This window comes from Malaclemys terrapin, chromosome 15 (assembly GCF_027887155.1).
Source record: "Malaclemys terrapin pileata isolate rMalTer1 chromosome 15, rMalTer1.hap1, whole genome shotgun sequence".
Classification (NCBI taxonomy): domain Eukaryota; kingdom Metazoa; phylum Chordata; order Testudines; family Emydidae; genus Malaclemys; species Malaclemys terrapin.
This window is the reverse complement of record NC_071519.1, coordinates 1,755,517-1,782,931: the sequence shown is the minus strand read 5'-3', so window position 1 is coordinate 1,782,931 and position 27,415 is coordinate 1,755,517. Positions and strand designations below refer to the sequence as shown.

Sequence of the window (27,415 nt, the reverse complement as noted above, 5' to 3'; positions counted from 1 at the left end):
CCAGTAAAGCAGAAGGTTTATTTAAGGACAGGAACACAGTCTCAAGCAGAGCGTGTAGGTACGACCAGACCCCCTCAATTAGGTCCCTCTGGGAGGTTCAGGGAGCTTAGACCCCAGCTTGGGGTTCCCTGCGTTGCACCACCCAGCCCAAACCGAAACTAAACTCCCAGCCCCTCCCGCTGCTCCTCTCCTTTGTTCAGTCTCCCGGGCAGAAGGTGTTAATTCTCCCCACCCCCGTTCCTGGCTCAGGTAGCTTCCTTCAAGGGAAGTCCCCCCTCCTCATTGCAATCCCCCTGCAACATTCCCAGGTCAAATCTGCCCTGCTCCCTGCTCCGTCACAGAGGGGAATCGGTCCCCTCTCGTGCGAGGCACCGGGGGGAGGGGAATCGTTCCCATCTCGTGCGAGGCCCGGGGGGAGGGGAACCGGTCCCCTCTCGTGCCAGGCCCGGGGGGGAGGGGAACCGGTCCCCTCTCGTGCGAGGCCCCGGGGGGAGGGGAATCGGTCCCGTCTCGTGCCAGGCCCCGGGGGGAGGGGAATCGGTCCCCTCTCGTGCGAGGCACCGGGGGGAGGGGAACCGTTCCCCTCTCGTGCGAGGCACCGGGGGGAGGGGAATCGTTCCCCTCTCGTGCGAGGCACCGGGGGGAGGGGAATCGTTCCCCTCTCGTGCCAGGCCCCGGGGGGAGGGGAATCGGTCTCGTCTCGTGCCAGGCCCCGGGGGGAGGGGAATCGGTCCCCTCTCGTGCCAGGCCCCGGGGGGAGGGGAACCGGTCCCCTCTCGTGCGAGGCACCGGGGGGAGGGGAATCGTTCCCGTCTCGTGCCAGGCACCGGGGGGAGGGGAATCGGTCCCGTCTCGTGCCAGGCCCCGGGGGGAGGGGAATCGGTCCCCTCTCGTGCGAGGCACCGGGTGGAGGGGAATCGGTCCCCTCTCGTGCGAGGCACCGCGGGGAGGGGAATCGGTCCCCTCTCGTGCATGGCACCGGGGGGAGGGGAATCGGTCCCCTCTCGTGCGAGGCACCGGGGGGAGGGGAATCGGTCCCCTCTCGTGCGAGGCACCGGGGGAGGGGAGTCGTTCCCCTCTCTAGCGAGGCACCGGGGGGAGGGGAGTCGTTCCCCTCTCGTGCGAGGCACCGGGGGGTGGGGAGTCATTCCCGTCTCGTGCGAGGCAGCGGGGGGAGGGGAGTCGTTCCCCTCTCGTGCGAGGCACTGGATGGAATCATTTCCCTCTCGTGCGAAGCACCGGGATAAGGATAATCGTTCCCCACGTGTGCGAAGCACTGGAGGGAATCGTTCAAAATCCCACTTCAAGCCCCAAGGCTGACCCCTAGAGGACCCCAGGGTGGTACTAGGGGGCGCTGACCTGTGGGCAGCAGGGTGGGGTAGAGCAGGGGGCTCTCCCCCCAGCAATCAGGGCTGGCCCGATGCCCCAGTGGGGCGCTGTGGGGCGGTGCCCAGGGAGCAGGGCCTGGGCCAATGCCCCAGTGGGGCGCTGTGGGGCGGTGCCCAGGCAGGAACGCCTGGCCCAATACCCCAGTGGGGCGCTGTGGGGCGGTGCCCAGGCAGCAGGGCCTGACCCGATGCCCCAGTGGGGCGCTGTGGAGCGATGTCCAGGGAGCAAGTCCTGGCCCGATGCCCCAGTGGGGCGCTGTGGGGCGATGCCCAGGGAACAAGGCCTGGCCCGATGCCCCAGTGGGGCGCTGTGGGGCGGTGCCCAGGGAGCAAGTCCTGACCCGATGCCCAGTGGGGCGCTGTGGGGCGGTGCCCAGGCAGCAGGGCCTGGCCCAATGCCCCAGTGGGGCGCTGTGGGGCGGTGCCCAGGGAGCAAGTCCTGGCCCGATGCCCCAGTGGGGCGCTGTGGGGCGGTGCCCAGGGAGCAAGTCCTGGCCCGATGCCCCAGTGGGGCACTGTGGGGCGGTGCCCAAGGAGCAGGGCCCGGCCCGAGGTCACAGTGGGGCGCTGTGGGGCGATGCCCAGGGAGCAAGGCCTGGCCCGATGCCCCAGTGGGGCGCTGTGGGGCGGTGCCCAGGCAGTGGGGCCTGGCCCGAGGTCACAGTGCCCGGACATGAGGTCAGAGCCCGTCACCCTGGCGCCAGGCTCTGTGAAGCCGTGGGGCGGGTGCCAGCTCACAGAGCCATGTCCCGGGGAGCCAGGCGGGCCGGGCAGGGGCCGCTCTGGCCACGCTGGGGGCAGCGCTGTGGGTCGCTGCAGCGTCTGCCCAGTGGGCGGAGCTGGGCGCCGGGGGCGCGGGCAGGGATGGGTGACCGACGCACCGCGAGGCGGCAGAGACGGCGGCGGCTCCAGCGCGGCTCCCGGCTCTCGGGGGGTGACGAAGTCGTGGGGGTGAGCGGCCCGGGGGGGCAGCACTGCGGGGGCGGTGTGGGGCACCCGGCAGGACTCAGCAGGGGGCGGCAGGGGGCTCATCAGGGGGTGCTGTGGGGCAGGGAGTGGGACGGGGGCTCAGGAGGGGGCGCTGTGGGGCTGGGGGTCAGCAGGGGGTGTGTGAGGCAGGGGTGGGGCAGGGGCCGCAGAAGGGGACGCTGTGGGGAGGGGGTGGGGCGGAAGGCTCAGCAGGAGGCACGTGGGGCAGGAGGTGGTGCAGGAGGCTCAGGAGGGGGCGCTGTGGGGCAGGGGGTGGGATGGGGGGCTCAGCAGGGGGCACGTGGGGCAGGGGGTGGGGCGGGAGGCTCAGGAGGGGGCGCTGTGGGGTAGGGGGTGGGATGGGGGGCTCAGGAGGGGGCGCTGTGGGGCTGGGGGTCAGCAGGGGGTGTGTGAGGCAGGGGTGGGGCAGGGGCCTCAGAAGGGGGCGCTGTGGGGAGGGGGTGGGGCGGAAGGCTCAGCAGGAGGCACGTGGGGCAGGAGATGGGGCAGGAGGCTCAGCAGGTGGTGCCGTGGGGCAGGGGAGGGGCGGGGGGCTCAGGAGGGGGCGCTGTGCGGCTGGGGGTCAGCAGGGGGTGCTGTGGGGCAGGGGTGGGCGGGAAGATGCTGTGGGGAGGCGGGGAGCACAGAGGGTGCCATGGGGCAGGTGGCTGGAGGCATATGGGGCTGGCAGGTGGCCATGGGGCAGAGGCTCAGCACCTTGGGGTGGGGGGCACAGGCCCCATCCCCCGCCCAACCCCACTCCCCCTCTGCCCTTCCCCCCACAGGCCAAGCGCCCGCGCTGCAGCCAGGGGTTGGGGGGCACTGAGGGTAAGACGGACCCGGGGGGCTCAGCCCCCATCCTGTGCCTCCCCCCAGAACTGGTGAGTCAGCACACAGGGCGGGCTGGGGGGCTAGAGCCATGGGGCCGTATAGCCCAGCGGCCCATATACCTGGGGGGCTGGGTCCGTATAGCCCAGAAGTCTCTATACCCGGGGGGCTGGGTTCGTATAGCCCAGAGGGCCCTATACCTGGGGGCTAGGTCCATATAGCCCAGCAGGCCCTATACCTGGGGGCTAGGTCCATATAGCCCAGCGGGCCCTATACCTGGGGGCTAGGTCCATATAGCCCAGCAGGCCCTATACCTGGGGCCTGGGTCCATATAGCCCAGCGGGCCCTATACCCAGGGGGCTGGGTCCGTACAGCCCAGAGGTCTCTATACCCGGGGGGCTGGTCTGTATAGCCCAGAGGTCTCTATACCCGGGGGGCTGGTCTGTACAGCCCAGAGGTCTCTATACCCGGGGGGCTGGGTCCGTACAGCCCAGAGGTCTCTATACCCGGGGGGCTGGTCTGTATAGCCCAGAGGTCTCTATACCCGGGGGGCTGGTCTGTATAGCCCAGAGGTCTCTATACCCGGGGGGCTGGTCTGTATAGCCCAGAGGTCTCTATACCCGGGGGGCTGGGTCCGTACAGCCCAGAGGTCTCTATACCGGGGGGCTGGTCTGTATAGCCCAGAGGTCTCTATACCTGGGGCCTGGGTCCGTACAGCCCAGAGGTCTCTATACCCGGGGGGCTGGTCCGTACAGCCCAGAGGTCTCTATACTCGGGTGGCTGGTCTGTATAGCCCAGAGGTCTCTATACCCAGGGGGCTGGGTCTGTATAGCCCAGAGGTCTCTATACCCGGGGGGCTGGGTCCGTACAGCCCAGAGGTCTCTATACTCGGGGGGCTGGTCCGTACAGCCCAGAGGTCTCTATACCCGGGGGGCTGGTCCGTACAGCCCAGAGGTCTCTATACCCGGGGGGCTGGTCTGTATAGCCCAGAGGTCTCTATACTCGGGGGGCTGGGTCCGTACAGCCCAGAGGTCTCTATACTCGGGGGGCTGGTCTGTATAGCCCAGAGGTCTCTATACCCAGGGGGCTGGGTCTGTATAGCCCAGAGGTCTCTATACCCGGGGGGCTGGGTCCGTACAGCCCAGAGGTCTCTATACCCGGGGGGCTGGGTCTGTATAGCCCAGAGGTCTCTATACTCGGGGGGCTGGGTCCGTACAGCCCAGAGGTCTCTATACTCGGGGGGCTGGTCTGTATAGCCCAGAGGTCTCTATACCCAGGGGGCTGGGTCTGTATAGCCCAGAGGTCTCTATACCCGGGGGGCTGGGTCCGTACAGCCCAGAGGTCTCTATACCCGGGGGGCTGGGTCTGTATAGCCCAGAGGGCCGGGTCCGTACACACCAGAGGGCCCTACGCCAGGGGTCACTCTGGGGGTCCTGCCCCCTCCTCTCTTCCCGCAGCTGGATCACATTGTCTCCTTCCTGCCAGTGCGGGACGCGGTGGCCCTGGGCCAGACGTGCCGCTACCTGCGCCAGGCGTGCGACAGCGAGGGCGTCTGGCGCCGGGTCTGCCGCCGGCTCTGCCCCCGGCTCCGCCAGGAGGGCACGGCCGGCGCCCGCCCCTGGAAGAGAGCCGCCATCCTCAACTGTCAGTATCGGCCGCCGCACAAGGGAGGGGCGAGACTCTCACAAGGGAGGGGCGGGGCTCGCACCAGGAAGGGGCGGGGCTCACATGAGGGAGGGTGCTGCTTCACATGAGTGAGGGGTGGGGCTCTCACGGGGCAGGGCAGGGCTTGCACTAGGGTGGATGGGGCTCACATGAGGGAGAGGCGGGCCTCGCAAGAGGGAGGGCCGAGACTCTCCCAAGGAAGGGGCGGGGCTCGCATTAGGGAGGGTGCTGCTTCACACGAGTGAGGGGTGGGGCTCTCACAGGGCAGGGCAGGGCTTGCACAAGGGAGGATGGGGCTCACATGAGGGAAAAGTGGGGCTCGCACCAGGAAGGGACGAGACTCTCACAAGAGAAGGGCGGGGCTCACACGGGGCAGGGCAGGGCTCGCACAAGGGAGGATGGGGCTCACATGAGGGAGAGGCGGGGCTCGCATGGGGGAGGGCCGAGACTCTCACAAGGGATGGGCGGGGCTCGCACAAAGGAGGGTGCTACTTCACACGAGTGAGGGGTGGGGCTCACATAAGGCAGGGCAGGGCTTGCACGAGTGAGGATGGGGCTCACACAAGGGAGGGCAGAGCTTGCACGAGGGAGGGGTGCTGCTTCACACAAGGGGCGGGGCTTACTCAGTATCTACCCCCCACTGACTCCACCCCCTGATTTTGTCCCCGTCCCCCCCAGACACCAAGGGCCTGTACTTCCAGACCTTCGGGGGCCGCCGGCGCTACCTGAGCAAGTCAGTGGCCCCGCTGCTGTCCCACGGCTACAGCAAGTTCCTGCCCACCAAGGAGCACGTCTTCGTCCTGGACCACGGTGGGACCCTCTTCTTCCTCCGCAACGCGCTGGTCTCCTCGGCCCCAGGCCACCTCCAGTGGAAACGGGCCTGCCGCTGCGTGGTGCTGTGCCGGAGCGCCAAGGACGTGAGCGTCTGTCCCCCCTCCGCCGCCCACCGCTGGTGGCAGAAGTGGGATCATTCTCAACCCCATTCCCCACCCCCCGGTAGCCAGCCAGTCCTGCCCCCACAGCGGCACTGTCCCTTTCCCCCCACACAGTTCACCACGGACCCCCGGAGCGACGCCGGGTACCGGAAGTACGTGTACGTGCTGGCAGCGCGGGAGTCGGCGGCGGGCGCTGGGCGGGTGTGCGACTGCGTGGAGGTCTATCTCCAGTCCAGCGGGCAGCGGGTCTTCAAGATGACGTTCCACGCCGCCATGCGGTTCCGGCAGCTGGTGCTCGTGGGGCAGGAGACAGAGCGGGCACTGTTGCTGCTGACAGGTGCCTGGCGAGCACAGGGGGCACCCCATAGCCAAGGGCTGGAGGAGAGGGGCAGGAGATGGAGCGGGCAGTGTGTGTGTGGGGGGGTTATTCCTCTGGTTCTGTGGCATGTCCTGGATTAATACTGGGCGTGCCTCAGTTTCCCTGTGTGCCGCACCAATACTGCGGTGGTGGGAATTCGTCACAAGGGGGTGCCCCATAGCCAAGGGGGCGGGAGACGGGGGAGCTGCGGGGCCCGGAGGCGTCACCGATTCCCTGCCCTGACCCCCCCCTGGTGCCCACCCTGACCCCCCGTGTCTCAGCAGAGGAAGGAAAGATTTACAGTCTCCTGGTGAACGAGACACAGCTGGACCAGCCGCGCTCCTACACGGTGCAGCTCGCCCTGCGCAAGGTGTCCCGGTGCCTGCCCCACCTCGCCGTGCGGGCCATGACCTCCAACCAGAGCAGCGCCGCCTTCCTCACCGGTACGGGGCCCCGTGGGGCGCCCCCCAACCCCCACGTACCCCTCCTCCCGTCCCGCAGCCCCACCTCGCCGTGCGGGCCATGACCTCCAACCAGAGCAGCGCCGCCTTCCTCACCGGTACGGGGCCCCGTGGGGCGCCCCCCAACCCCCACGTACCCCTCCTCCCGTCCCGCAGCCCCACCTCGCGTGCGGGCCATGACCTCCAACCAGAGCAGCGCCACCTTCCTCACCGCTACGGGGCCCCCATGCAGTGTGACCCCCAGCCTGCAGCCCCCCAACTGCCCATATTCTGACCCACAGTCCCCTGCGCAATGTGACCCCCAACCCACAGCCCCCCGAGTGCCCCTCACTCCTGACCCGCAGCACCCCTCCGCTTTGCTCCCGACTGTGGGGGCGTCTCTCCGGTCTGACCGCCCCCCCGCTGTGACCCCCCCTCTCCCAGACAAGGGGGCCGTGTATTTCGAGGTCCACGCGCCTGGCGTCTATCGCGACCTCTTCGGGACCCTTCACGCCTTCGACCCCCTGGATCTGCAGATGCCGCTGGCCCTGGGCCTGCCTGCCAAGGTGAGCTGTGGGGATTGGGGGGCCGGGGGGTGCTGGGGGGATTGGGGGGCTCGGGGGGAGCTCGGGCAGGGCCGGGGGGTGCTGGGGGGCTCGGGCAGGGCCGGGGGGTGCTGGGGGCCTCAGGCAGGGCCGGGGGGATTGGGGGGCTCGGGGGGAGCTCGGGCAGGGCTGGGGGGTGCTGGGGGGCTCGGGCAGGGCCGCTGGGATTGGCGGGCTCGGGGGGAGCTCGGGCAGGGACGGGGGGTGCTGGGGGGATTGGGGGTCCGGGGCCCTGATTTTGGGGTGACGGGGTGGTTCTCTGGGGAAGCCTCCAGGGGTGGGGGATGGGTCCGGGAGTCCTGTTTGGGGGGGCAGGGACGAGGGGGGGTGCCCCTTGCCCCGGGTGCCCCCTGACCCTGCCCTGCCCCCCAGGTCGTGTCCTGCGCCCTCGGCTACAACCACCTGGGGCTGCTGGATGAGTTCGGGCGGCTCTTCATGCAGGGCAGCAACCGGTACGGGCAGCTCGGCACCGGGGACAAGATCGACCGCGGGGAGCCCACGCTGGTGAGAGCCCCGGAGCCCCCCTGGCCCCCAAGCCCCCATCCTGCACCCCTCCGGTCCCCCCCGGCCCCCGTCCTGCACCCCTCCGGGTCCCCATCCTGCACCTCTCCGGGCCCCCCAGCCCCTAAGCCCCCCGGCCCCCATCCTGCACCCCTCCGGTCCCCTCCGGGCCCCCATCCTGCACCCCTCCGGGCCCCCATCCTGCACCCCTCCGGGCCCCCCAGCCCCTAAGTCCCCCGGCCCCCATCCTGCAACCCCCCGCAGCCCCCAAGCTCCCCCCCCCCACATCTAGCGGCTTCCAGGCAGCCTCCCATTCCCCAGGCACCTAAAACAGGCCCCCAATGTCCTCCCCAGACACCCCCGAACCTCCGACAATTCCCCTGCCCCATCTTGGGGCCCCCCCATGACTTGGCATCTCCGCCCGCCCCGGCAGGTTCAAGGCCTCAAGTGCCCCCTGGACGTCTGGTGCGGCCTGAATCACTCGCTGGCCCTGCTGCGGAGCCGGGAGCTGGGCCAGGCCGTGCTGGGCTGCGGCTGTGGGGCTGGGGGGCGACTGCCCGGCTGGCCCAAGGGCAGCGCCACCTTCGTCAAGCTGCAGGTCAAGGTGAGAGGGGCCCCGCGCCAGAGTCAGCCGCATGGGGGGCGGGGGCAGAGCCTGGCACCAACCACAGCCCCGCCCCAGAGGTGGGTGCATCTCAGCGCCGGGCAAGGGGTCGCTGGGGAACCGGCCGCCCCGCCCCAGAGCCAGCCGCATTCCCCCCCCTCTCTCCGGCTCCCCGGCAGGTCCCGCTCTGCGCCAGCCGCCTCTGCTCCACCCGAGAGTGCCTCTACCTGCTGTCCAGCCACGACATCGAGGGGGGGCCGGCGTACCGCGAGCTGCCCCCCAGCCGAGCGCCCCCCCCGCCGGAGAGCCCGGGGGCCCAGGCATGCGAGCAGTACCTCAACCAGCTGCAGGGCTGCCCCACGCTGGCCGGGCGGCTGGCCAAGGTGAGGGAGGCCGTGGGGGCCCTGCCCCTGCCCCCCTGCCAGAAGGACTTCCTGTGGGAGGCGCTGGAGCTCATCCGGCACTCGGCCCGGCCCCACAGTCCCCCGGCCTGCAGCTAGAGGCCCCCCGGAACCCCTCCGCGCCCCACCCCCGAGTCCCCCCAATCATGGACCGCGATTGACGGACGCACACGCTACAATTGGGAATGAATAAAGCCCCAGAGGAGAAGCCGGCGGCATGGTCTGGGGGTGGCAGGACCCCCGGGGAAGACCCACGGCCTAGCTTGCCTGGTACCTCCGCCCCCCAGGCCAGGTCCCATCCCGGAGGCCGAACCAGCCCAGCAGGGCCAGCATCGCCCCGAGAGTGGAGAGGAAGGCGGGGGCGGGGGGTGCCCCCTCCTTGTCCCCGGTCATGCCCAGCTCTGGCCCCAGACGGTGAAGTGGGCCCCAGGATCTTGGCCATGGTGAGGACCGAGGCCAGCAGCCTGACGTGGGACAGGGGGGCCCGGGCCCACCCAGCCGGCTGAAGATGGGGCTGGGGAGCAGGAAGACAGCCCCGGCGGATCGGACACCGGGGCTCGGCCAGGTGCCAAAGGCCTCGAGCCAGCCGCCGGGCATAGCAGCCAGCGAGGAGCCCACGGCCTCTGCGCCGGTGGCCCTGTGGTCCACCAAGAAGCCGATCTCCGGCCCCGACATGGGGCTGAAGAGATGGGCCAGGCTGCTGGCCGTAGCTCTCCGGCGGGCAGGAGAAGGGGTGCAGCGGGGACCCTCCCGGATCCAGGCTGGGCGGGGGCGGAGGGAATGGATCTGGCGTGTCTGTGTGTCCAGCTCCAGGAGCGATTCGGGGGGGGGACATCCCACTTTGTTCGCACTGCATGGGGGGGGCTGGGGCTGCCCCTCGGCTGGGGCCTCCCTGGGATCTGGCAGGTCCCAGGGGTGCCCCGGCTGTATCAGCTCTGGTCCTGGTGGGGCTGGAGGGGGGGATGAGCTGAGACGGGAGAGGAGGCAGGGGATATGGGGGGCAGATTCCTGAGGAGTGGGGGGGGCTCAGAGGTAGGAGATATGGGGGGCAGGTTCGGGGGGGGGGTGCAGCGCTGGCTGGATATAAGGGAGGGGAGGAGAGCGATGGGGGGGGCTGCTTGCAGAGGAGAGGGTGCCGGGGGGGGTGATCGGAGCTTGCGGGGGGGGGGGGTTCTCGTCACCTTAGGGTCAGTGCACCTGGGAAGATGAGGGGTGGCGGGGGGGGGGACCCAGGCCAACTCCCTCCTCCTCCGTGTGCCCCCCCCCTCGGTTAGAAGCCGGGGTGGGGTGGGGTGGGGGAGGGGACTGAGGCGAGACTCCAGGCTCCGCCCCCTCCCGCCAGCTGATCGGGACCCGAAGCCCCGCCCCCGGGTCTTCAACGTTCTAATCCCTCCCCCCGCGCAGCTCCAGCCCCGCCCCGCCAGACGTTCCATCCCCCTCCCCCACGCCCAGGCTTAAAGGGGACGCGACCCCCCCCGTGGTGCCCCATAGGTTCAGGGCACAGGGCCCCCCCATAAGAGCTGGGACCCCTGTACAACGGGGGGGAAGACAGACCCTGCGGAGTGACTGTGATCCCCTAGGACATGGAGGAAACGGGACCCCCCCCCGGGCTCCTGCAGGTTCCCCTTGGGCTACTGGGCCAGTGTGGGGGACAGACACTGGGCCTGGCTGGGGGAGGGAGCACGGGACACCTCACTCCCGACCTGCAGCCCCCCCAGCTCTGCCGGTGCCCCTCACTCCCACCCTGACCCCCCCCCCCCAGGGTCCCTGCAGGTCCGGGCTGGGGGCCAATGAAGGGGGTGAACTGCCGGGGGGGGAGGGGGTATGTACACTGGGGGGCTGGGTGATAGAGTGGGGGGGATACAGGATTCCCCCACCCCAGGATCCTCCGGCAGGGAGGACGTGGCCCCCCTCCCGAACTGCCCCAGCCCTGAACCCAGACCCTCGTTTCACGTTGGCCGCTCTGGGTGCAGAGTGAATCCAGAGTGACTCTGGCATGAAGCCCCAGCGGACCAGAACGCAGGGTGATTGGAAAGGAGGCTCTGCTCTGACGTGACTCCGGACCCAGAGCCACCCCCGCATGGAGCTAGAGCGAATCTGGAGCAAATCCATCCCCGGCCAGGCCCGCATTCACCCCTCCTCGTGCTCCTAGGCCGGGCAGCCTCGGCCCCGGCCCTGATCCCCACCCAGGAGCGGTACAGGGGCCAGGAGCCCAGAGTGGGGTCCGGGACAAACCCTGGGACAGCCACCAGGGGGCGCATGGAACCAGCTCACCCCAACCCTGAACCAAGTGGGTGCCTCAGAGTGGGGCTGGGAGCCAGGACTCCTGGGTTCTCTCCCCAGCTCTGGGAGGGGAGGTGGGGCTGGTGGTTAGAGCAGGGGGGGCTGGGAGCCAGGACTCCTGGGTTCTCTCCCCGGCTCTGGGAGGGGAGGTGGGGCTGGTGGTTAGAGCAGGGGGGGCTGGGAGCCAGGACTCCTGGGTTCTCTCCCCAGCTCTGGGAGGGGAGCGGAGGCTGGTGGGTTAGAGCAGGGCGGGCTGGGAGCCAGGACTCCTGGGTTCTCTCCCCGGCTCTGGGAGGGGAGTGGGGGTTGGTGGGTCAGAGCAGAGGGGGGCTGGGAGCCAGGACTCCTGGGTTCTCTCCCCGGCTCTGGGAGGGGAGGTGGGGCTGGTGGTTAGAGCAGGGGGAGCTGGGAGCCAGGACTCCTGGGTTCTCTCCCCGGCTCTGGGAGGGGAGGGGGGGCTGGTGGTTAGAGCAGGGGGGGCTGGGAGCCAGGACTCCTGGGTTCTCTCCCCAGCTCTGGGAGGGGGGTGGGGGCTGGTGGGTCAGAGCAGAGGGGGGCTGGGAGCCAGGACTCCTGGGTTCTCTCCCCAGCTCTGGGAGGGGAGCGGAGGCTGGTGGGTTAGAGCAGGGCGGGCTGGGAGCCAGGACTCCTGGGTTCTCTCCCCAGCTCTGGGAGAGGAGCGGGGGTTGGTGGGTCAGAGCAGAGGGGGGCTGGGAGCCAGGACTCCTGGGTTCTCTCCCCAGCTCTGGGAGGGGGGTGGAGGCTGGTGGGTCATAGCAGAGGGGGGCTGGGATCCAGGACTCCTGGGTTCTCTCCGCGGCTCTGGGAGGGGAGTGGGGGCTGGTGGTTAGAGCAGGGGGGCTGGGAGCCAGGACTCCTGGTTCTTTCCCTGGCTCTGGGAGTGGGGTGGGGGCTGGTTAGAGCGGGGGGGGGCAGTGCCAGGCCCGGATCTCTGCCCTGGCCCATGGGAGTTGCGCCATAATGGCTCGCGCTTGTGCAATTTGTACGAGGATTCTGCCGTGCGAAGGGGGGGCGGGACTGCAGGGCAGGAGTGTGTCCCCCCCAATATCACGCCGCAGGGGGAATGGCCGGTTTGCTCCTTTATTGGATACATGGAGCCGGCTTCGGGGGGGCTGGGGCGGGTGGTGGGGGGGAGGGGTGCGACAGGACACCCCCCCACACACACCCCTGGGCTCAAGCGTTCTTCTTCGGCGCCCCCCCGCACGGCCGCTTGCTGAGAGTGGTGAGGATCTGGTGCTGCTGCTGCCGATACGGGACCACGAAGCTCTTGGGGGACAATTTGCCAACCCCCTCGGCGTCCACCCGGCCCATGAAGATGTAGCTGGAACCTGAGGGGGTGGGGGAGAGACAGAGACAATCACGAGAGATGGGAGATGCGCCCACCTCTGGGGTGGGGCAGCCGGTTACGTGGGGACCCCTCGCCCAGCTCTGAGATGCGCCCACCTCTGGAGCGGGGCGACCGGTTACCCGGGGACCCCTTGCCCGGCGCTGAGACGCGCCCACCTCTGGGGCGGGGCGGCCAGTTACCTGGGGACCCCTCGCCCGGCGCTGAGATGCACCCACCTCTGGGGCGGGGCAGCCAGTTACCCAGGGACCCCTCGCTCGGCGCTGAGATGCAGCCACCTCTGGGGCGGGGCGGCTGGTTACCCGGGGACGCCTCGCCCAGCACTCAGACGCGCCCACCTCTGGGGCAGGGCGGCCGGTTACACGGGGACCCCTCGCCCAGCGCTGAGATGCACCCACCTCTGGGACGGGGCTCCCCATGGCCCAGCCCGCAGCTCGCTCACCTTTCTTCAGGGTGGGGCACTGGCGGCAGGGGACCTCCAGGCGTAGGGTGGCCCCTTTCTCGGCCTGGGGCAGGCTGAGGGCTCCGGTCTTGTAGGTGTTGAGGAGCGAGACAGTGGCTGTGACCCGGTCGCCGGCCCCTCGCACGGCGGTTTTCACGGTGCCGGTGATAACTGTGAGGCAGGGCACAGGGGGGTGAGTCCTTCGGGGCACTTGCCCCAGAGTCAGGGGAACCCCCCCTCCCCCGACTCCTGGGACTCTTACCAAAGTCGTTGGCACAGAAGTGGGTCTGCAGACTTCCCGACCGGCGGCATTTCTGGGGGCACTCAACCTTGGCTGGGGGGAGAAGAGGGGTTTAGTGCTCAGCCTGGGGGGGGCAGCTTCCCCCCAGCTCAAATACTCCCTCCTACAAATCACGCAGCCCAAGGACCGCAGGGCTGGGCTAGCAGGGGCTGTGGGTCGAGAGTGGGGGGCACTGGTAGGGGGGCTGGGTGGAGGGCCGGGTTCGCAGGGGCCCATCTTACCCGGCGTCTGGGCGCTGGGTGGCTCGGCTGTGGGCGGGGCCCGGACGGTGGGTTTGGGTTCGGGCGCCGGTTTCGGTTTCCCGGAGGGCTTGGTGCCGGCCTGGCCCGGTTTGGAGCCGGGGAAGATCCCGGGGGCTGGTTTCGTGGCCTTATCGGTCGCCTCCGAGGGGCTCTTGATGGCGTAGGAGGCGGCGAAGCCGTCGGCCGTGACGCTGAGATCCGACACGAACTGAACCAGCAGCTCGCTGCCTTCCGAGTAGATAGGGCTGTGGGGGAAACGGGTGAGAAAAACCCTCCTGCGCCCGGCACCGGCCCCCACCCGGCCCAGGGCGGGGACTGGCTGGCTCAGCGGGGTGGGGAATGGGGCAGGGGCCTGTCCCCTCTAGGGGGCGCTGGCTCCCACCCGGCCCCAGGGCAGGGATTGGCTGGCTCAGGGGGGCGGGGAATGGGGCAGGGGCCTGTCCCCTCTAGGGGGCGCTGGCTCCCACCCGGCCCCAGGGCAGGGACTGGCTGGCTCAGGGGGGCAGGGAATGGGGCAGGGGCCTGTCCCCTCTAGGGGGCGCTGGCTCCCCCCCGGCCCCAGGGCAGGGACTGGCTGGCTCAGGGGGGCGGGGAATGGGGCAGGGGCCTGTCCCCTCTAGGGGGTGCTGGCTCCCACCCGGCCCCAGGGCAGGGATTGGCTGGCTCAGGGGGGGCGGGGAATGGGGCAGGGGCCTGTCCCCTCTAGGGGGCGCTGGCTCCCACCCGGCCCCAGGGCGGGGACTGGCTGGCTCAGGGGGTGGGGAATGGGGCAGGGGCCTGTCCCCTCTAGGGGGCGCTGGCTCCCACCCGGCCCCAGGGCAGGGATTGGCTGGCTCAGGGGGGTGGGGAATGGGGCAGGGGCCTGTCCCCTCTAGGGGGCGCCGGCTCCCACCCGGCCCCAGGGCAGGGATTGGCTGGCTCAGGGGGGTGGGGAATGGGGCAGGGGCCTGTCCCCTCTAGGGGCGCCGGCTCCCACCCAGCCCCAGGGCAGGGACTGGCTGGCTCAGGGGGGCAGGGAATGGGGCAGGGGCCTGTCCCCTCTAGGAGGTGTCGGCTCCCACCCGGCCCCAGGGCAGGGACTGGCTGGCTCAGGGGGGCGGGGAATGGGGCAGGTGCGGGCGGGGGCTCACCCGGGGGCACGGTCCCCGCAGAACTTGCCGATGCGCCGGGAGTCGTCAGTGGCCCCCCCGTTGAAAATGGCCACGTAGTCGTAGCGACAGTAGGTGTCGTCCTCCACGTCGAACTTCCCGAAGGTCAGTTCCACCACCTGGGGTGGGGGACATAGGGTCAGCCCCGCCCCCTTGGTGCCTCAGTCCCGCCCCCTCAGCCCCTCCCCCCACATTTCCCCTCTGCCCCGCCCACCACAGTGACACCCAACCCCCAGCCCCCCCCGTACCTGGCCCACGGGCGCTATGATGTGCCAGGAGCAGCTGATCCCGGCCGGGTAGTTGCTCTCGGGCCAGTTCGGGGTCTTGAGGCTGCCCTGGGGCTTCTCCAGCTTCCCCCCACAGAACTGATGCTCTGCAAGACAAGCGGGGGTGAGGGGTCAGCAAGGGGGAGACCCAGACCTTGGGGGGGGCCATAGACCCTCCAAGCGCCCGTCCTCCCCACCAGTGGGCACCTCCTGGGGCTAACAGGGAGCACGCCGGCACAGAGCGGAGCGGATGGGAGCGTACAAAGAGAGAGGCGAGTGTGCACAGCAAGTGTGCTCACTGGTTGTGCAAGGCTATAGGGGGTGCACAGGAATTATGCAAACGAGTGTGCGCTTGGGAGAATGCAGGTGTGCCGTACAGGGAAGTGTGCAAAGGAATGAGCCTGTGCACGGGGAAACGTGCATGTAAGTGTGCAAAAATAGGTGTGCACGCATCTGAAGGCTGCATGAGTCTGATGTGCACGGATATAGGTGAGTGTGCACAGAGCAGTTTGCAAAGGAGCGTAAGAGTGAGTGTGCATGAAAGGTGTGCAAGATACACAAGTGTGCACACAGGGATTGGAGTGTGCAAAGACACAGGGCACTGTGCAAGCAGAAGACTGTGCACAGGGAAGTTTAGTGTGCAAGAGCATGTGAGTGTGCCAATTTGTGAGTGCACATGGAAGGCTGTGCACAGGCACGCTGCCCAAGGGGAGGTCTCCTGCCACCTGCCCATGCAACCCTCTCTGTGTTCGTGTGCAACTCCTGCCAGCACACGCAATAGTGCAAACTCCTTCCTGCCTGCGCAACAGGGCACAGGTCATCGTGCGAACGTGCAAGGGTGCAAACATCTCATGCGCACTAATGGAAACCTGCACCGGTGAACGTGCAAACTGCCGGCCGATGTGCAACCCCCCATCTGAGCGTGCAAACCACCCACCCACTTCGGGACAACCAAAAGGCCACCTGCCCGTGTGCAAATCGCCACACTACTGCCACGTTGACCCTTTGGGCTGTGACCCCCCTGCTCAGATCCACGCCCCCACATGCTCCGAGCCCCTCATCGGTGCAGCCAGCTCTGGGGTGGTGCGGGGGCAGGCAGGCGACGTTCCACAGGCCCCGAAGCAGCTGGCGTCGCTCTGCCTGGGCCCGTGTTTGCTCAGCGCACGACTTTGGAGGCATTGGCCCTGGGGGAGGGGGGTAGGCCAGCGGCGCCGGGAGCGGGGGAGGGGAGAGACGGACTTGTGCAAACCAGCAATTTCCACGGATTCCGCGGTTGGTAATTACAGACCCTGGAGGGAGCGGGGGGGGGAGGAAGGGGGGAGGACAGAAAGGCGGGGCACAAGCAGGGGGTGGGGTGGGAGGGCTCTTGCCCTGTCCAGCAGCCAAGCCCCCCCCATCGGCCCCCACCGGACACAGCAATGGGACGGCGATGTGGGGGTCAGATCCCAGGCTGGGGGGAGAAGGCGGCTGGTCTGGGGGTGCACACACCGGTCTGTGCAGGTGCATTGTGGGTAACGTGCTCCCAGCATCCTCTCTGCTCCTGGCGTCAGTGCAGGGGATTGTGGGTAACGATTTCCCAGCATCCTCTGCTCCTCCAGCCCCTTTGCCCCAGGCCGCGATCTGACCACAATGGCGCCCCCCGGGGGGCAGAGCCTGGGCAGGCCGGGCCGCAGCTTTCCCCCAGGGCTGGGGTGCTGGTCTCTGCGCCCCGTCCCTGCGGGGGGGGGGCCATTGCCGGCGGGGGGGGGAGGCAGGCGGCCGGATACTCACCATCCCAATAGTGCCAGGGCTCCCCGGCCAACCGGGAGTCTATATGGTTAGCGCCCCACTTCGGCCTTCCGCGCGGCCGGCCTGCAAAAGTCCCGCAGGTTGGGATGGGTGGGGGGAGCTGCTGGAGGGCAGGTGGGGGCGGGGGCCATGCAAGCTGGAGGCACGGGGCGCAGGCACGGGGGGTCACAATGGCCGGGGAGGAGCTGGCGTGGATAACAATTACCCAGCATCCTCTGCCCCTGGCGTCAGGGCAGGTGCATTATGGGTAACAATTACCCAGCATCCTCTGCCCCTGGCATCAGGGCAGGGCATTGTGGGTAACGATTACCCAGCATCCTCTGCCCCTGGAATCAGGGCAGGTGCATTGTGGGTAACGATTACCCAGCATCCTCTGCCCCTGGCGTCAGGGCAGGGCATTGTGGGTAACGATTACCCAGCATCCTCTGCCCCTGGCATGAGGGCAGGTGCATTGTGGGTAACGATTACCCAGCATCCTCTGCCCCTGGCGTCAGGGCAGGGCATTGTGGGTAACGATTACCCAGCATCCTCTGCCCCTGGCATCAGGGCAGGGCATTGTGGGTATCAATTACCCAGCATCCTCTCTGCTCCTGGCTTCGGTGCAGGTGCATTGTGGGTATCAATTACCCAGCATCCTCTCTGCTCATGGCGTCAGTGCAGGGCATTGTGGGTAATGATTACCCAGCATCCTCTGCTCCTGGCATCAGTGCAGGTGCATTGTGGGTAATGATTACCAAGCATCCTCTGCTCCTGGCGTCAGTGCAGGTGCATTGTGGGTAACGCGCTCCCAGCAACCCCTGGGAGATCAAGCATCCATGCACCCATCGGGGGGGTCCCTCTGCAGCCAGCCCCCTGGGGGGGAGCACGCGGGAGCCCCCAGCCGGGGGAGGTCCGGGGGTCTCTCACCGTTGACATGGGGGAGGCCGGCGCTGAACCAGACCAGGAAGCCGCGGCCCCCGGTGCCCTCGTCCGTCACCATGCGCAGCAGCATGCGGTTGCCGGTGGAGAGCAGGGCCCCGGGCCGGAAGGTGCCGCAGAAGCGCCCCAGGCGCTGGGCACTGTCCGAGTGCCCATTGAAAACCTCCAGCGAGTCGTAGCGGCAGCTGGGGTCCGGCTCCAGGTCGAAGACGCGGAAGGAGAGAATCACCACCTGGCCCTCGGGCACCTGGGCACGGAGACAGCAGGTCGGCTGGGGGGGAGGCAGAGCCCCCCACCTCCCCCTCCTCTGCACCCCCATCTCCCCAAATCTGCCCCCGGCCGCCTCCTCTGCACCCCCAAATCCGCCCCCGGCCGCCTCCTCTGCCCCCGACCTCCCCGCATCCCCCCACCTCCCTCTCCCCCTCCTCTGCACCCCCATCTCCCCAAATCCGCCCTCGACTGCCTCCTCTGCCCCCCGACCTCCTCGTATCCCCCCACCTCCCTCTCCCCCTCCTCTGCACCGCCATCTCCCCAAATCCGCCCTCGACTGCCTCCTCTGCCCCCCGACCTCCTCATATCCCCCCACCTCCCCCTCCTCTGCACCCCCATCTCCCCAAATCCGCCCCCGGCCGCCTCCTCTGCCCCCGACCTCCTCGCATCCCCCCACCTCCTCCTCCTCTGCACCCCCATCTCCCCAAATCTGCCCCCGGCCGCCTCCTCTGCACCCCCAAATCCGCCCCCGGCCGCCTCCTCTGCCCCCGACCTCCCCGCATCCCCCCACCTCCCCCTCCCCCTCCTCTGCACCCCCATCTCCCCAAATCTGCCCCCGGCCGCCTCCTCTGCCCCCCGACCTCCTCGTATCCCCCCACCTCCCCCTCCCCCTCCTCTGCACCCCCATCTCCCCAAATCCGCCCCCGGCCGCCTCCTCTGCCCCCCGACCTCCCCGCATCCCCCCACCTCCCCCTCCACTGCACCCCCATCTCCCCAAATCCGCCCCCGACTGCCTCCTCTGCCCCCCGACCTCCTCGTATCCCCCCACCTCCCTCCCCCCTCCTCTGCACCCCCATCTCCCCAAATCCGCCCCCGGCCACCTCCTCTGCCCCCCGACCTCCTCGTATCCCCCCACCTCCCCCTCCCCCTCCTCTGCACCCGGACCTCCCTGCATCCCCCCACCTCCCTCTCCCCTCCTCTGCACCCCCATCTCCCCAAATCCGCCCCCGACTGCCTCCTCTGCACCCCCATCTCCCCGCATCCCCCCACCTCCCTCTCCCCTCCTCTGCACCCCCATCTCCCCAAATCTGCCCCCGGCTGCCTCCTCTGCCCTCCGACCTCCCTCTCCCCCTCCTCTGCACCCCCATCTCCCCGCATCCGCCCCCAGCCACCTCCTCTGCCCCCCGACCTCCCCATATTCCCCCCACCTCCCCCTCCTCTGCACCCCCATCTCCCCCCAGCCCCCCCATCGCCCTCCCCTCCCCTCCATACCGTGATGGTCCAGGTGCAGGTCTTGCCGGGCGGGTAGTGGTTGGGGAACCCCTCGCTGGCGATATACCCCGAGTCGCCCACGTGATCCCCACCACACAGGAACACGGGCCTGGGAGAGACCCCCAGAGTCACAGTCACTCGGGGCCCCTCACTCCCGACCCGCAGCCCCTGCCAGCCCAGCCCTGCCCCCCCAGCTCTGTCGGTGCCCCTCACTCCCGACCCGCAGCCCCTGCCAGCCCAGCCCTGCCCCCCCAGCCCTGCCAGTGCCCCTCACTCCCGATCAGCAGCCCCCTGCCAGCCCAGCCCTGCCCCCCCCAGCTCTGCCGGTGCCCCTCACTCCCGACCCGCAACCCCTGCTAGCCCAGCCCCCCCCAGCTCTGCCGGTGCCCCTCACTCCCGACCGCAGCCCCTGCCAGCCCAGCCCTGCCCCCCCCAGCTCTGCCGGTGCCCCTCACTCCCGATCAGCAGCCCCCTGCTAGCCCAGCCCTGCCCCCACCAGCTCTGCCGGTGCCCCTCACTCCCGACCCGCAGCCCCTGCCAGCCCAGCCCTGCCCCCCCAGCCCTGCCAGTGCCCCTCACTCCCGATCCGCAGCCCCTGCCAGCCCAGCCCTGTCCCCCCGCCCAGCTCTGCCGGTGCCCCTCACTCCCGACCCATAGCCCCTGCTAGCCCAGCCCTGTCCCCCCGCCCAGCTCTGCCGGTGCCCCGCACTCCCGACCCATAGCCCCTGCCAGCCCAGCCCTGTCCCCCCGCCCAGCTCTGCCGGTGCCCCGCACTCCCGACCCATAGCCCCTGCCAGCCCAGCCCTGTCCCCCCGCCCAGCTCTGCCGGTGCCCCTCACTCCCGACCCATAGCCCCTGCTAGCCCAGCCCTGCCCCCCCCAGCTCTGCCGGTGCCCCTCACTCCCGACCCATAGCCCCTGCCAGCCCAGCCCTGTCCCCCCGCCCAGCTCTGCCGGTGCCCCTCACTCCCGACCCATAGCCCCTGCTAGCCCAGCCCTGCCCCCCCCAGCTCTGCCGGTGCCCCTCACTCCCGACCCGCAGCCCCCCCAGCCCAGCCTGGGCTCCCCTCTGGCCTGGTCCCCGCTGCGGTGAGCAGAGGAGCCAGCTGATGTCAGCATCCAGGACCCAGCGTCTGTTTGTCCTGGCCCGGGCGCCGGAGGCTGGGAGAGCGGCCAGGCCGCGGACGGGGTGCGGAGCCCATCCTGCCTCATGAGGCCTCCAGACAAGTGAGCAGCCCCCACGTCCCTGCGGGGGCTGAGACAGACACGCCTGGTCCGTGTTCCCTCCATGGCCTGTGACAGCCCCTGGCCTGCCCCCGCCATCACCCCGACACTCAACCCACACACACGCCCCAGGACAGGTCCCCACCCTCGCACACGCGTGTGAAACTGGGGATGCACTGCCCGACATGGTGCACGGGGACGGAAAGGTGGAGGCAAGTGTGAAAAACCTGGCACACTCATTTTCCGGGGGAGGGAGGGATGTGGGTGTATATAAGACAAAGCCCCAAATATCAGGGTGTCGGGTCCCCCCGGGGCGAAGGAGCCGGCTCTGTCCGGCCTCTGACCCCCTGGTTTGTTGACCATAAAAATCCAGTTTTCACCTCCCCCCACCTGTCCTTGGGGTCCCAGCCTGGCCCTCCCCCCGTTGCTCCCCCACAAGAGAATTCGGAGAATCCAGAGATCTTGGCTCATCCCCGGCATCTGGCAGCTTCAGCTCCGCTTGCTAAATCCTTCCAGATGTGCTGGAGCCCGGCCTGTCCCAGCTCCCCCCGGCTCTGCCGGTGCCCCTCACTCCCGACCCGCAGCCCCCCCCGCTCTGCCGGTGCCCCTCACTCCCGACCCGCAGCCCCTGCTCGCCCAGCCCTGCCCCCCCCAGCTCTGCCGGTGCCCCTCACTCCCGACCCGCAGCCCCTGCCAGCCCAGGCCTGCCCCCCCCAGCTCTGCCGGTGCCCCTCACTCCCGACCCACAGCCCCTGCCAGCCCAGCCCTGCCCCCCCCCAGCTCTGCCGGTGCCCCTCACTCCCGACCCTTGGGGCAGGGGGAGTTATGTGGCAGGGAGTGGGGGGAAGGGGGAGTTGGGGGCTGGGGGGAGTTATGGGGCAGGGAGTGGGGGGAAGGGGAGAGCTGAGGGACTCGTGGGGCAGAGCTGGGGGGCTGTGGTACCTCGTGGCGTTAGGGGCGGGAGGCGGGTCGCTCTGCCCCATGGCGCAGCCCCACAGCAGCAGCAGCGGTAGCAGCGGGCTCCGGGCCGGGCTCATGCTGGGGGTGGGTCCGGTTGTGGGTCCGGTTCTGGTCCCTGAGCGGACGGGCCGGGAAGCGTCGGGTCGGGATCAGCGGAGCCTTAATAGGAACGAGCCGGGGGGCGGGGGGGGGGGGGGGGGCGGAGGATTCCCCGAGGGAGGGGCTGGCTGGGGGAGGGGTCTGTGTGGGGCGGGGTCTGTGGGGAGGGGTCTGTGTGGGGAAGTGTGTGGGGGTCTGTGGGGCGGGGCTGGCTGGGGCAGGGGTCTGTGTGGGGAAGGGTGTGGGGGGAGGAGTCTGTGGGGGAGGGGCTGGCTGGGGCAGGGGTCTGTGTGGGGCGGGGTCTGTGGGGAGGGGTGTGGGTGTCTGTGTGGGGAGGGGCTGGCTGGGGGAGGGGTCTGTGTGGGGAAGGGTGTGGGGGTCTCTGGGGAGGGGCTGGCTGAGGCAGGGGTCTGTGTGGTGCGGGGTCTGTGGGGAGGGGCTGGCTGGGGGTGGGGCTGGCTGGGGCAGGGGTCTGTGTGGGGAGGGGCTGACTGGGGGAGAGATCTGTGTGGGGAGTGGTGTGGGGGTCTGTGGGGAGGGGCTGGCTGGGGGAGGGGTCTGTGTGGGGAGGGGCTGGCTGGGGCAGGGGTCTGTGTAGGGAGGGGTCTGTGTGGAGGGGCTGTCTGGGGCCGGGGTCTGTGTGGGGAAGGGTGTGGGGGGAGGAGTCTGTGGGGGAGGGGCTGGCTGGGGCAGGGGTCTGTGGGGAGGGGCTGGCTGGGGGAGGGGTCTGTGTAGGGAGGGGTCTGTGTGGAGGGGCTGGCTGGGGGAATCCCCTGGGGGCGGGGTTTAGCCATAGGGCGGGGCTAGCTGCCATGGGGGCGGTGCTGACGTGGCGCAGGGGCGCGGCCTTTAGGGCGGAAGCGGCCCCGCGCGCTGGGGGAGGGGTCATGTAGCTGCGGGGGGGAGGGGGGCTGGGGGTGTCTGGGAGGAGCTGGGGGGGGTATCTGGGGGGGAGCTGAGAGGCCCTGGAGGGTGGGGGGTGATTTACAGGGGTGGGGGAAGCTGGAGCTGGGGAGATCTCCCCTGAGGCAGGGGAAGGCCCCCCCAAAGTGGTACAGTTCTGGGGTCCCCCGTCCCCCCCTCCCACAGCTGCAGGGACCCTAGGACCCTAGGACCCTAATGCTCGGCAGCCGCCGTGTGGTCCAAAGGTGGGGGGCTGGGATGCAATGGGGGGCTAATGGGCTGGGATGGGGGCTACGGGTCCGGAAGGAGGTTAGTGGGGGGCTGGGAGCAGGAAGGGGGCATGGGGGTGGACGTGGTGAGGGCTATAACAGAGGGTTTTAGCTTTGGGGGGGCTGAGGTCCCGGCTCTGCCCCCCCCCAATGTGGCACTAGGGGGGTCCCAGTCCCATGGGGAGTGGCGGAGGAGGGGGGCAGCCTAGGGGTCCTGTACTGCAGGGAGTGGGGGGCTCAGCATGGGAGGCGCTCTCCCCAGGTGCCACACTGCACCCCAGAGCTGGCCACAGCGTGCCGCCGGGCCTGGTGCCAGAATTCCTGTGGCAGAGAGTTCCCCAGACCCTGCCCCAGCTCTGGCTCGCGCAGGGGCTCGAGGGTCTGAGTCACTAGGAGCGAACGCCCCCTTTCCTGCCCCCCCCACCGCCCCGGCGAGCGCGGCTGGGCCCGGCCAGAAAACAAACCGCCCCTGGGCACAGAGCCGTGACCCCGGACAGCCTGCCGGGGGGAGCTCTGCCCACGGGACGAGGGAGACGTGAGAGCAGAGGCAGGGAAACCAAGACAGGAGAGGGGGCAGAGCTCCTCGACCCCCCCAGCCCTGCCGGTGCCCCTCACTCCCAACCTGCGGCCCTGCCCTGCCCCCCCAGCCCTGCCGGTGCCCCTCACTCCCAACCTGCCCCCCCAGCCCTGCCGGTGCCCCTCACTCCCGACCCACAGCCCCTGCTAGCCCAGCCCTGCCCCCCCCAGCCCTGCCGGTGCCCCTCACTCCCGACCCACAACCCCCCCAGCTCTGCCGGTGCCCCTCACTCCCGACCCGCAGCCCCTGCCGGCCCAGCCCTGCCCCCCCCAGCTCTGCCGGTGCCCCTCACTCCCGACCCGCAGCCCCTGCTAGCCCGGCCCTGCCCCCCCCCAGCTCTGCCGGTGCCCCTCACTCCCGACCCGCAGCCCCTGCCGGCCCAGTCCTGCCCCCCCCAGCTCTGCCGGTGCCCCTCACTCCCGACCCGCAGCCCCTGCCAGCCCGGCCCTGCCCCCCCCAGCCCTGCCGGTGCCCCTCACTCCCGACCCGCAGCCCCCTGCCAGCCCGGCCCTGCCCCCCCCCAGCTCTGCCGGTGCCCCTCACTCCCGACCCGCAGCCCCTGCCAGCCCGGCCCTGCCCCCCCCAGCCCTGCCGGTGCCCCTCACTCCCGACCCGCAGCCCCTGCTAGCCCAGTCCTGCCCCCCACAAGAGGACACGGGTTCAAGATGCACAGAGGCAGTTTACACGTTTAATACAAGGGGGGGGGGTGGGGAAACAATATAATTCCTGGGCCTACCCCCTCCCCCAAAAGAATTAATCCAACCACCGAGAACGGACTTGTGGGGGGGGGAAGGAGGCAGCATGCACAAACACAACACACCACACACACAGGCCACAACTTGTGCAGGGGGACCCCAAAGCTGGGGACCAGGTGTGGGGGATTGCTGTGAAGCCCCCCACCCCGGTTGAGGGCTCCGGACCAGACGCCTGCAGGAACTGTCTCTTCAGAGTCACATCTAGGCACAGCCCCCCATCCCCGCATGTCTCCCCACCACCACCCAGGTACAGAACCCAGGAGTCCTGGCTCCCCCTGCAGCCCCACATCTGGCCCCTCAATCTTCTGGCTTGGGGGGGGGAGCCCCATACCCCACGGCCCCCTCCAGTAGCAGCTGTATGGGGTAGTGGGGCCAGGGCCAGCACCTGTTTTGGTGTGTCCAGGAAGGGGGGGTTACAATCAACCAGATTGTCCGTGGGGGAGCAGGGCCCGAGAGGGCGATACACCCCCCAGGGTGGGGGCCTTCATGGCTGGGATCCCCCCGCCCTTCCCCACACCCAGAGACCCTGGGGGGCACAGGTCCCGCATTCGCGGTGCTTGGGGCCCAGCTGGCCGGCTTCTGGGGGAGTTCCCCCCCGCCCCCAGAATAGGAGCTGATTTCCCACAATCCTCTGCGACTTGTCTCCAGGCTCCATTTCCCATCGTGCCCTACAGCGCCGCCCTTTCTCCCACCTCCACAAGTCACTACAGCCCGATTTTCCCCATGATCTTCTGTGGTTCACCCTGATTTCCCATGATCCCCCCCTCTGCCATTTTCCCATGAGCCCACATGGGTCACCCCACTTTCCCATGATCCTCTGCCACTCCACAATTGTTTGCAGCTCGCCCCAATTTCCCATGATCCTCTGCTCTGCAATTTTCCCATGTTCCAACATGGCTCACCCTAATGTCCCAAAAACCTCTGCAGCTCCGCAGTCGCCCCCCCCGCCCCGCTTTTCCCACAATCCTCTGTGGCTCGCCCCAATTTCCCATGATCCTCCACGCAGTAATTTTCCCATCATCCAACGTGGCTTGCTCCACTTTCCCATGATCCTCCACTCCCTGATTTCCACATGATCCAAAGTGGCTCGCCTTAATGTCCCATGATCCTCCACAGCACGGCCCATGTCCCCTGGCTTTCCCACAATCCTCTGCAGCTCACCTCACTTTCCCATGATCCTCCGCAGCTTGGCTGCTGCCTCTAATTCCCCCCCCCCCCATGATCCTCCACCGTAGAGGCAGCCAGGCTGGCAGCTACACTGGGGTCTCCTGCTCCTGCAGGTCAGGGGCCGAGCGCTGGCGGCACATGCGGGGCGGGGCGGCGTAGGGGGGGCGGGGGCCCGGCTGCGGGCGGTGCTGCGGGTAAGGCTGGTGCTGCTGCGGGTAATAGTTGTGCTTGCGGGACTGGAAGTGCTCCGGCGTGCCTGGGCAGGACGGCTTCGCCCGGCTCCCCCCGTCCAGGGAGTTGCGCCGGTGGGAACGCTGGTGGGGCTGCCGGCTGCAGTGTTTGTGCTGGGGGCCGCCGGGGCTGTAGGGCCGGCGGTGCCGGGGCGAGCCCGGGGACGGCTCCTGCCCTGGGCTGTCGCCCTCCGGCCCGGGCTCCTCGCCCCCGGCCACCATGAAGGCGGTGTTGGGGCCCCAGGAGTAGCGGTGGTGGGAGCTGCTCTTAAAAGGGAAACGCAGCTTGCAGTCCTGGGGGGGCACGAACTTGCCGGGGGCGTGGGGCTGGCGCCGGAGGCACTTGCCGAGCTGCTGCTGCTGGAGGGTCTGGAGCCGGGCCTGCTCCTGTTTCAGCCAGCGGAGGCGGCCGCGCCGGAAGGCCGGGTCCTGCTCCATCAGTCGGCACACACGCTCGGAGCTCTGCTCCAGCTCCGGCTCCTCCCGGGTGCACAGGGAATCCTGGCTCCCCGCCTGGTCCCGGGACCCTGCCTCGTCCGCCAGCCCCGCCTCGAACAGCCGGGAGCTCCAGTCGTACGGCAGGTCCTCATCCGCCCCGTCCTCCTGCTGGCACAGGGGGCAGGCGTTAGGGGGCAGGACGCCTGGGTTCCACCTCTGGATTGGGGGGCGGGGCGGGGGGACTGGGAGCCAGGACGCCTGGGTTCTCCCCCCGGCTCTAGGAGGGGAGTGGGGGCTGGTGGGTCAGAGCAGGGTGGGCTGGGAGCCAGGACTCCTGGGTTCTCTCCCCGGCTCTGGGAGGGGAGTGGGGGCTGGTGGGTTAGAGCAGGGGGGCTGGGAGCCAGGACTCCTGGGTTCTCTCCCCGGCTCTGGGAGGGGAGTGGGGGCTGGTGAGTCGGGGCTGGGAGCCGGGCCCCAAGTCCCTTCCACTACTGGGCGGGGGCTGGGGCCTGTTCCTTGGCATACGGTGCTGCTGCATGGTGTTTGCACAGCACCTGACACAATGCGGGCCCAGACCGGTGCCCCTCACTCCCGCCCCGCAGCCCCTGCTCGTCCGAACGGGTCTGAACCTAGACCCGAGTGGGATGGACGCAGTAGACAGACGTGATGCTTGGGCTCCACCTGCTGGTGAGAAGTGGCAAGTACATGGCAAAGCCGGGACACCTGGGTTCTCTCCCTGGCTCTGGGAGGGGAGGGGGGGCTGGTGGTCAGAGCAGGGTGGGCTGGGAGCCAGGACTCCTGGCTTCTCTCCCCGGCTCTGGGAGGGGGGTGGGGGCTGGTGGGTTAGAGCAGGGGGGGCTGGGAGCCAGGACTCCTGGGTTCTCTCCCCGGCTCTGGGAGGGGAGGGGGGGCTGGTGGTCAGAGCAGGGTGGGCTGGGAGCCAGGACTCCTGGCTTCTCTCCCCGGCTCTGGGAGGGGGGTGGGGGCTGGTGGGTTAGAGCAGGGGGGGCTGGGAGCCTGGACACCTGGGTTCTCTCCCCTGCTCTGGGAGGGGAGTGGGGGCTGGTGGGTTAGAGCAGTGGGGGCTGGGAGCCAGGACTCCTGGGTTCTCTTCCCGGCTCTGGGAGGGGGGCGGGGGCTGGTGGGTTAGAGCAGGGGGGGGCGGGAGCCCGGACGCCTCGGTTCTCCGTTCACCTGGGAGATGGGGATGACTCTCTCCATCTTGACCACGCGGTGGCGCAGGGCCCGGATCTCCTCGTCCTTCATGTTGTTCTGGATCTTGACCTCCTGCAGGATGTCGGTCAGCTTGTCGATGTGGGCCCGCAGGTCGTCCACGGCCGGGCTGGGGCCCCCTGGCTCCCCCTCGCCCCTCTCCTCGCCCACCCCCACAGTGTCCCAGACGTCCCTGGCCACGGCCCTCCAGCTCTCCTTCTCGTTGGGGTCGCGCTTCCCGTAGAGCCGGCACAGCTCCTTCATCTTCACGATGCTCATGGCCTCGATCTCCTGCCGGGCGTGCCGGAAATCGTTCAGCGCCACCTCGTAGCAGATCTCCTTCACCGCCTGCATCTTCAGGTCGGCCAGGGTGACCCAGCGCGGGTCCTTGCCCAGGCGCCGGCGCTGGGGGATCTGGTAGACCCGGAGCGGCTCCCGCCGCTTGCCACTGCTGGGCAGGCCGCAGCGCTTCACGATGCTCTGCACCTTGGTGGCCGGCAGCTTCTCCCGCAGCGAGGAGATGAGCCTCCAGCTCTCCTCGCACGAGCGCTTGTCTGAGTCGTCCCCGCTGTCCGAGTCCGCGTACTGCCGGGGGGGGGGGGGAGTGGAGTGGAAAGATACAGGGTCAGTACCGCTGGCCGGCACCCCCCTC

The 27,415-nt window shown here is 69.4% G+C and overlaps 3 protein-coding genes across 4 annotated transcripts in view; 1 reads left to right on the top strand and 2 right to left on the bottom strand.

The window, feature by feature from the left end:
• The first annotated feature begins 2,252 nt into the window (after positions 1 to 2,252).
• FBXO24 (F-box protein 24) lies at positions 2,253 to 8,793 on the top strand. Its single transcript, XM_054005570.1, has 10 exons — positions 2,253 to 2,339; positions 3,143 to 3,238; positions 4,643 to 4,784; positions 5,529 to 5,767; positions 5,900 to 6,122; positions 6,428 to 6,586; positions 7,028 to 7,149; positions 7,561 to 7,692; positions 8,123 to 8,293; positions 8,473 to 8,793. The coding sequence occupies exons 1-10, from the start codon at positions 2,253 to 2,255 to the stop codon at positions 8,791 to 8,793; spliced, it is 1,692 nt and encodes a 563-aa protein (XP_053861545.1).
• Positions 8,794 to 12,062: 3,269 nt separating this feature from the next.
• PCOLCE (procollagen C-endopeptidase enhancer) lies at positions 12,063 to 21,289 on the bottom strand. 2 transcript variants are annotated; one of them, XM_054004809.1, is made up of 10 exons: positions 21,096 to 21,289; positions 18,931 to 19,039; positions 17,437 to 17,695; positions 16,513 to 16,593; positions 14,725 to 14,849; positions 14,459 to 14,595; positions 13,308 to 13,573; positions 13,048 to 13,119; positions 12,786 to 12,956; positions 12,063 to 12,326 (listed from the first exon to the last, which is right to left on the bottom strand). In XM_054004809.1, the coding sequence occupies exons 1-10, from the start codon at positions 21,188 to 21,190 to the stop codon at positions 12,172 to 12,174; spliced, it is 1,470 nt and encodes a 489-aa protein (XP_053860784.1). In that variant the 5' UTR covers positions 21,191 to 21,289; the 3' UTR covers positions 12,063 to 12,171. The 2 variants fall into 2 exon arrangements, with proteins under 2 accessions (XP_053860784.1, XP_053860785.1); XM_054004810.1 differs by lacking the exon at positions 16,513 to 16,593.
• Positions 21,290 to 23,635: 2,346 nt separating this feature from the next.
• KIF1C (kinesin family member 1C) overlaps positions 23,636 to 27,415 on the bottom strand; it is a 30,218-nt gene continuing 26,438 nt past the window's right edge. Inside the window, 2 exon segments of the mRNA XM_054049516.1 lie at positions 23,636 to 25,716; positions 26,746 to 27,348. Coding sequence (XP_053905491.1) covers positions 24,970 to 25,716; positions 26,746 to 27,348 — 1,350 coding nt within the window. The 3' untranslated portion in view covers positions 23,636 to 24,969.

Excerpts from the sequence above, each read along its gene's own strand:
- FBXO24 (XM_054005570.1), top strand. The coding sequence starts at position 2,253 with ATGGGTGACCGACGCACCGCGAGGCGGCAGAGACGGCGGCGGCTCCAG. Across the intron at positions 3,239-4,642 it reads TGTGCCTCCCCCCAGAACTG|CTGGATCACATTGTCTCCTT; the intron begins GTGAGTCAGCAC and ends CTCTTCCCGCAG. Across the intron at positions 5,768-5,899 it reads TGTGCCGGAGCGCCAAGGAC|TTCACCACGGACCCCCGGAG; the intron begins GTGAGCGTCTGT and ends CCCCCCACACAG.
- PCOLCE (XM_054004809.1), bottom strand. The coding sequence starts at position 21,190 with ATGAGCCCGGCCCGGAGCCCGCTGCTACCGCTGCTGCTGCTGTGGGGC. Across the intron at positions 19,040-21,095 it reads CCCGCCCCTAACGCCACGAG|GCCCGTGTTCCTGTGTGGTG; the intron begins GTACCACAGCCC and ends GGTCTCTCCCAG. Across the intron at positions 12,327-12,785 it reads GTGCCCCACCCTGAAGAAAG|GTTCCAGCTACATCTTCATG; the intron begins GTGAGCGAGCTG and ends CCACCCCCTCAG.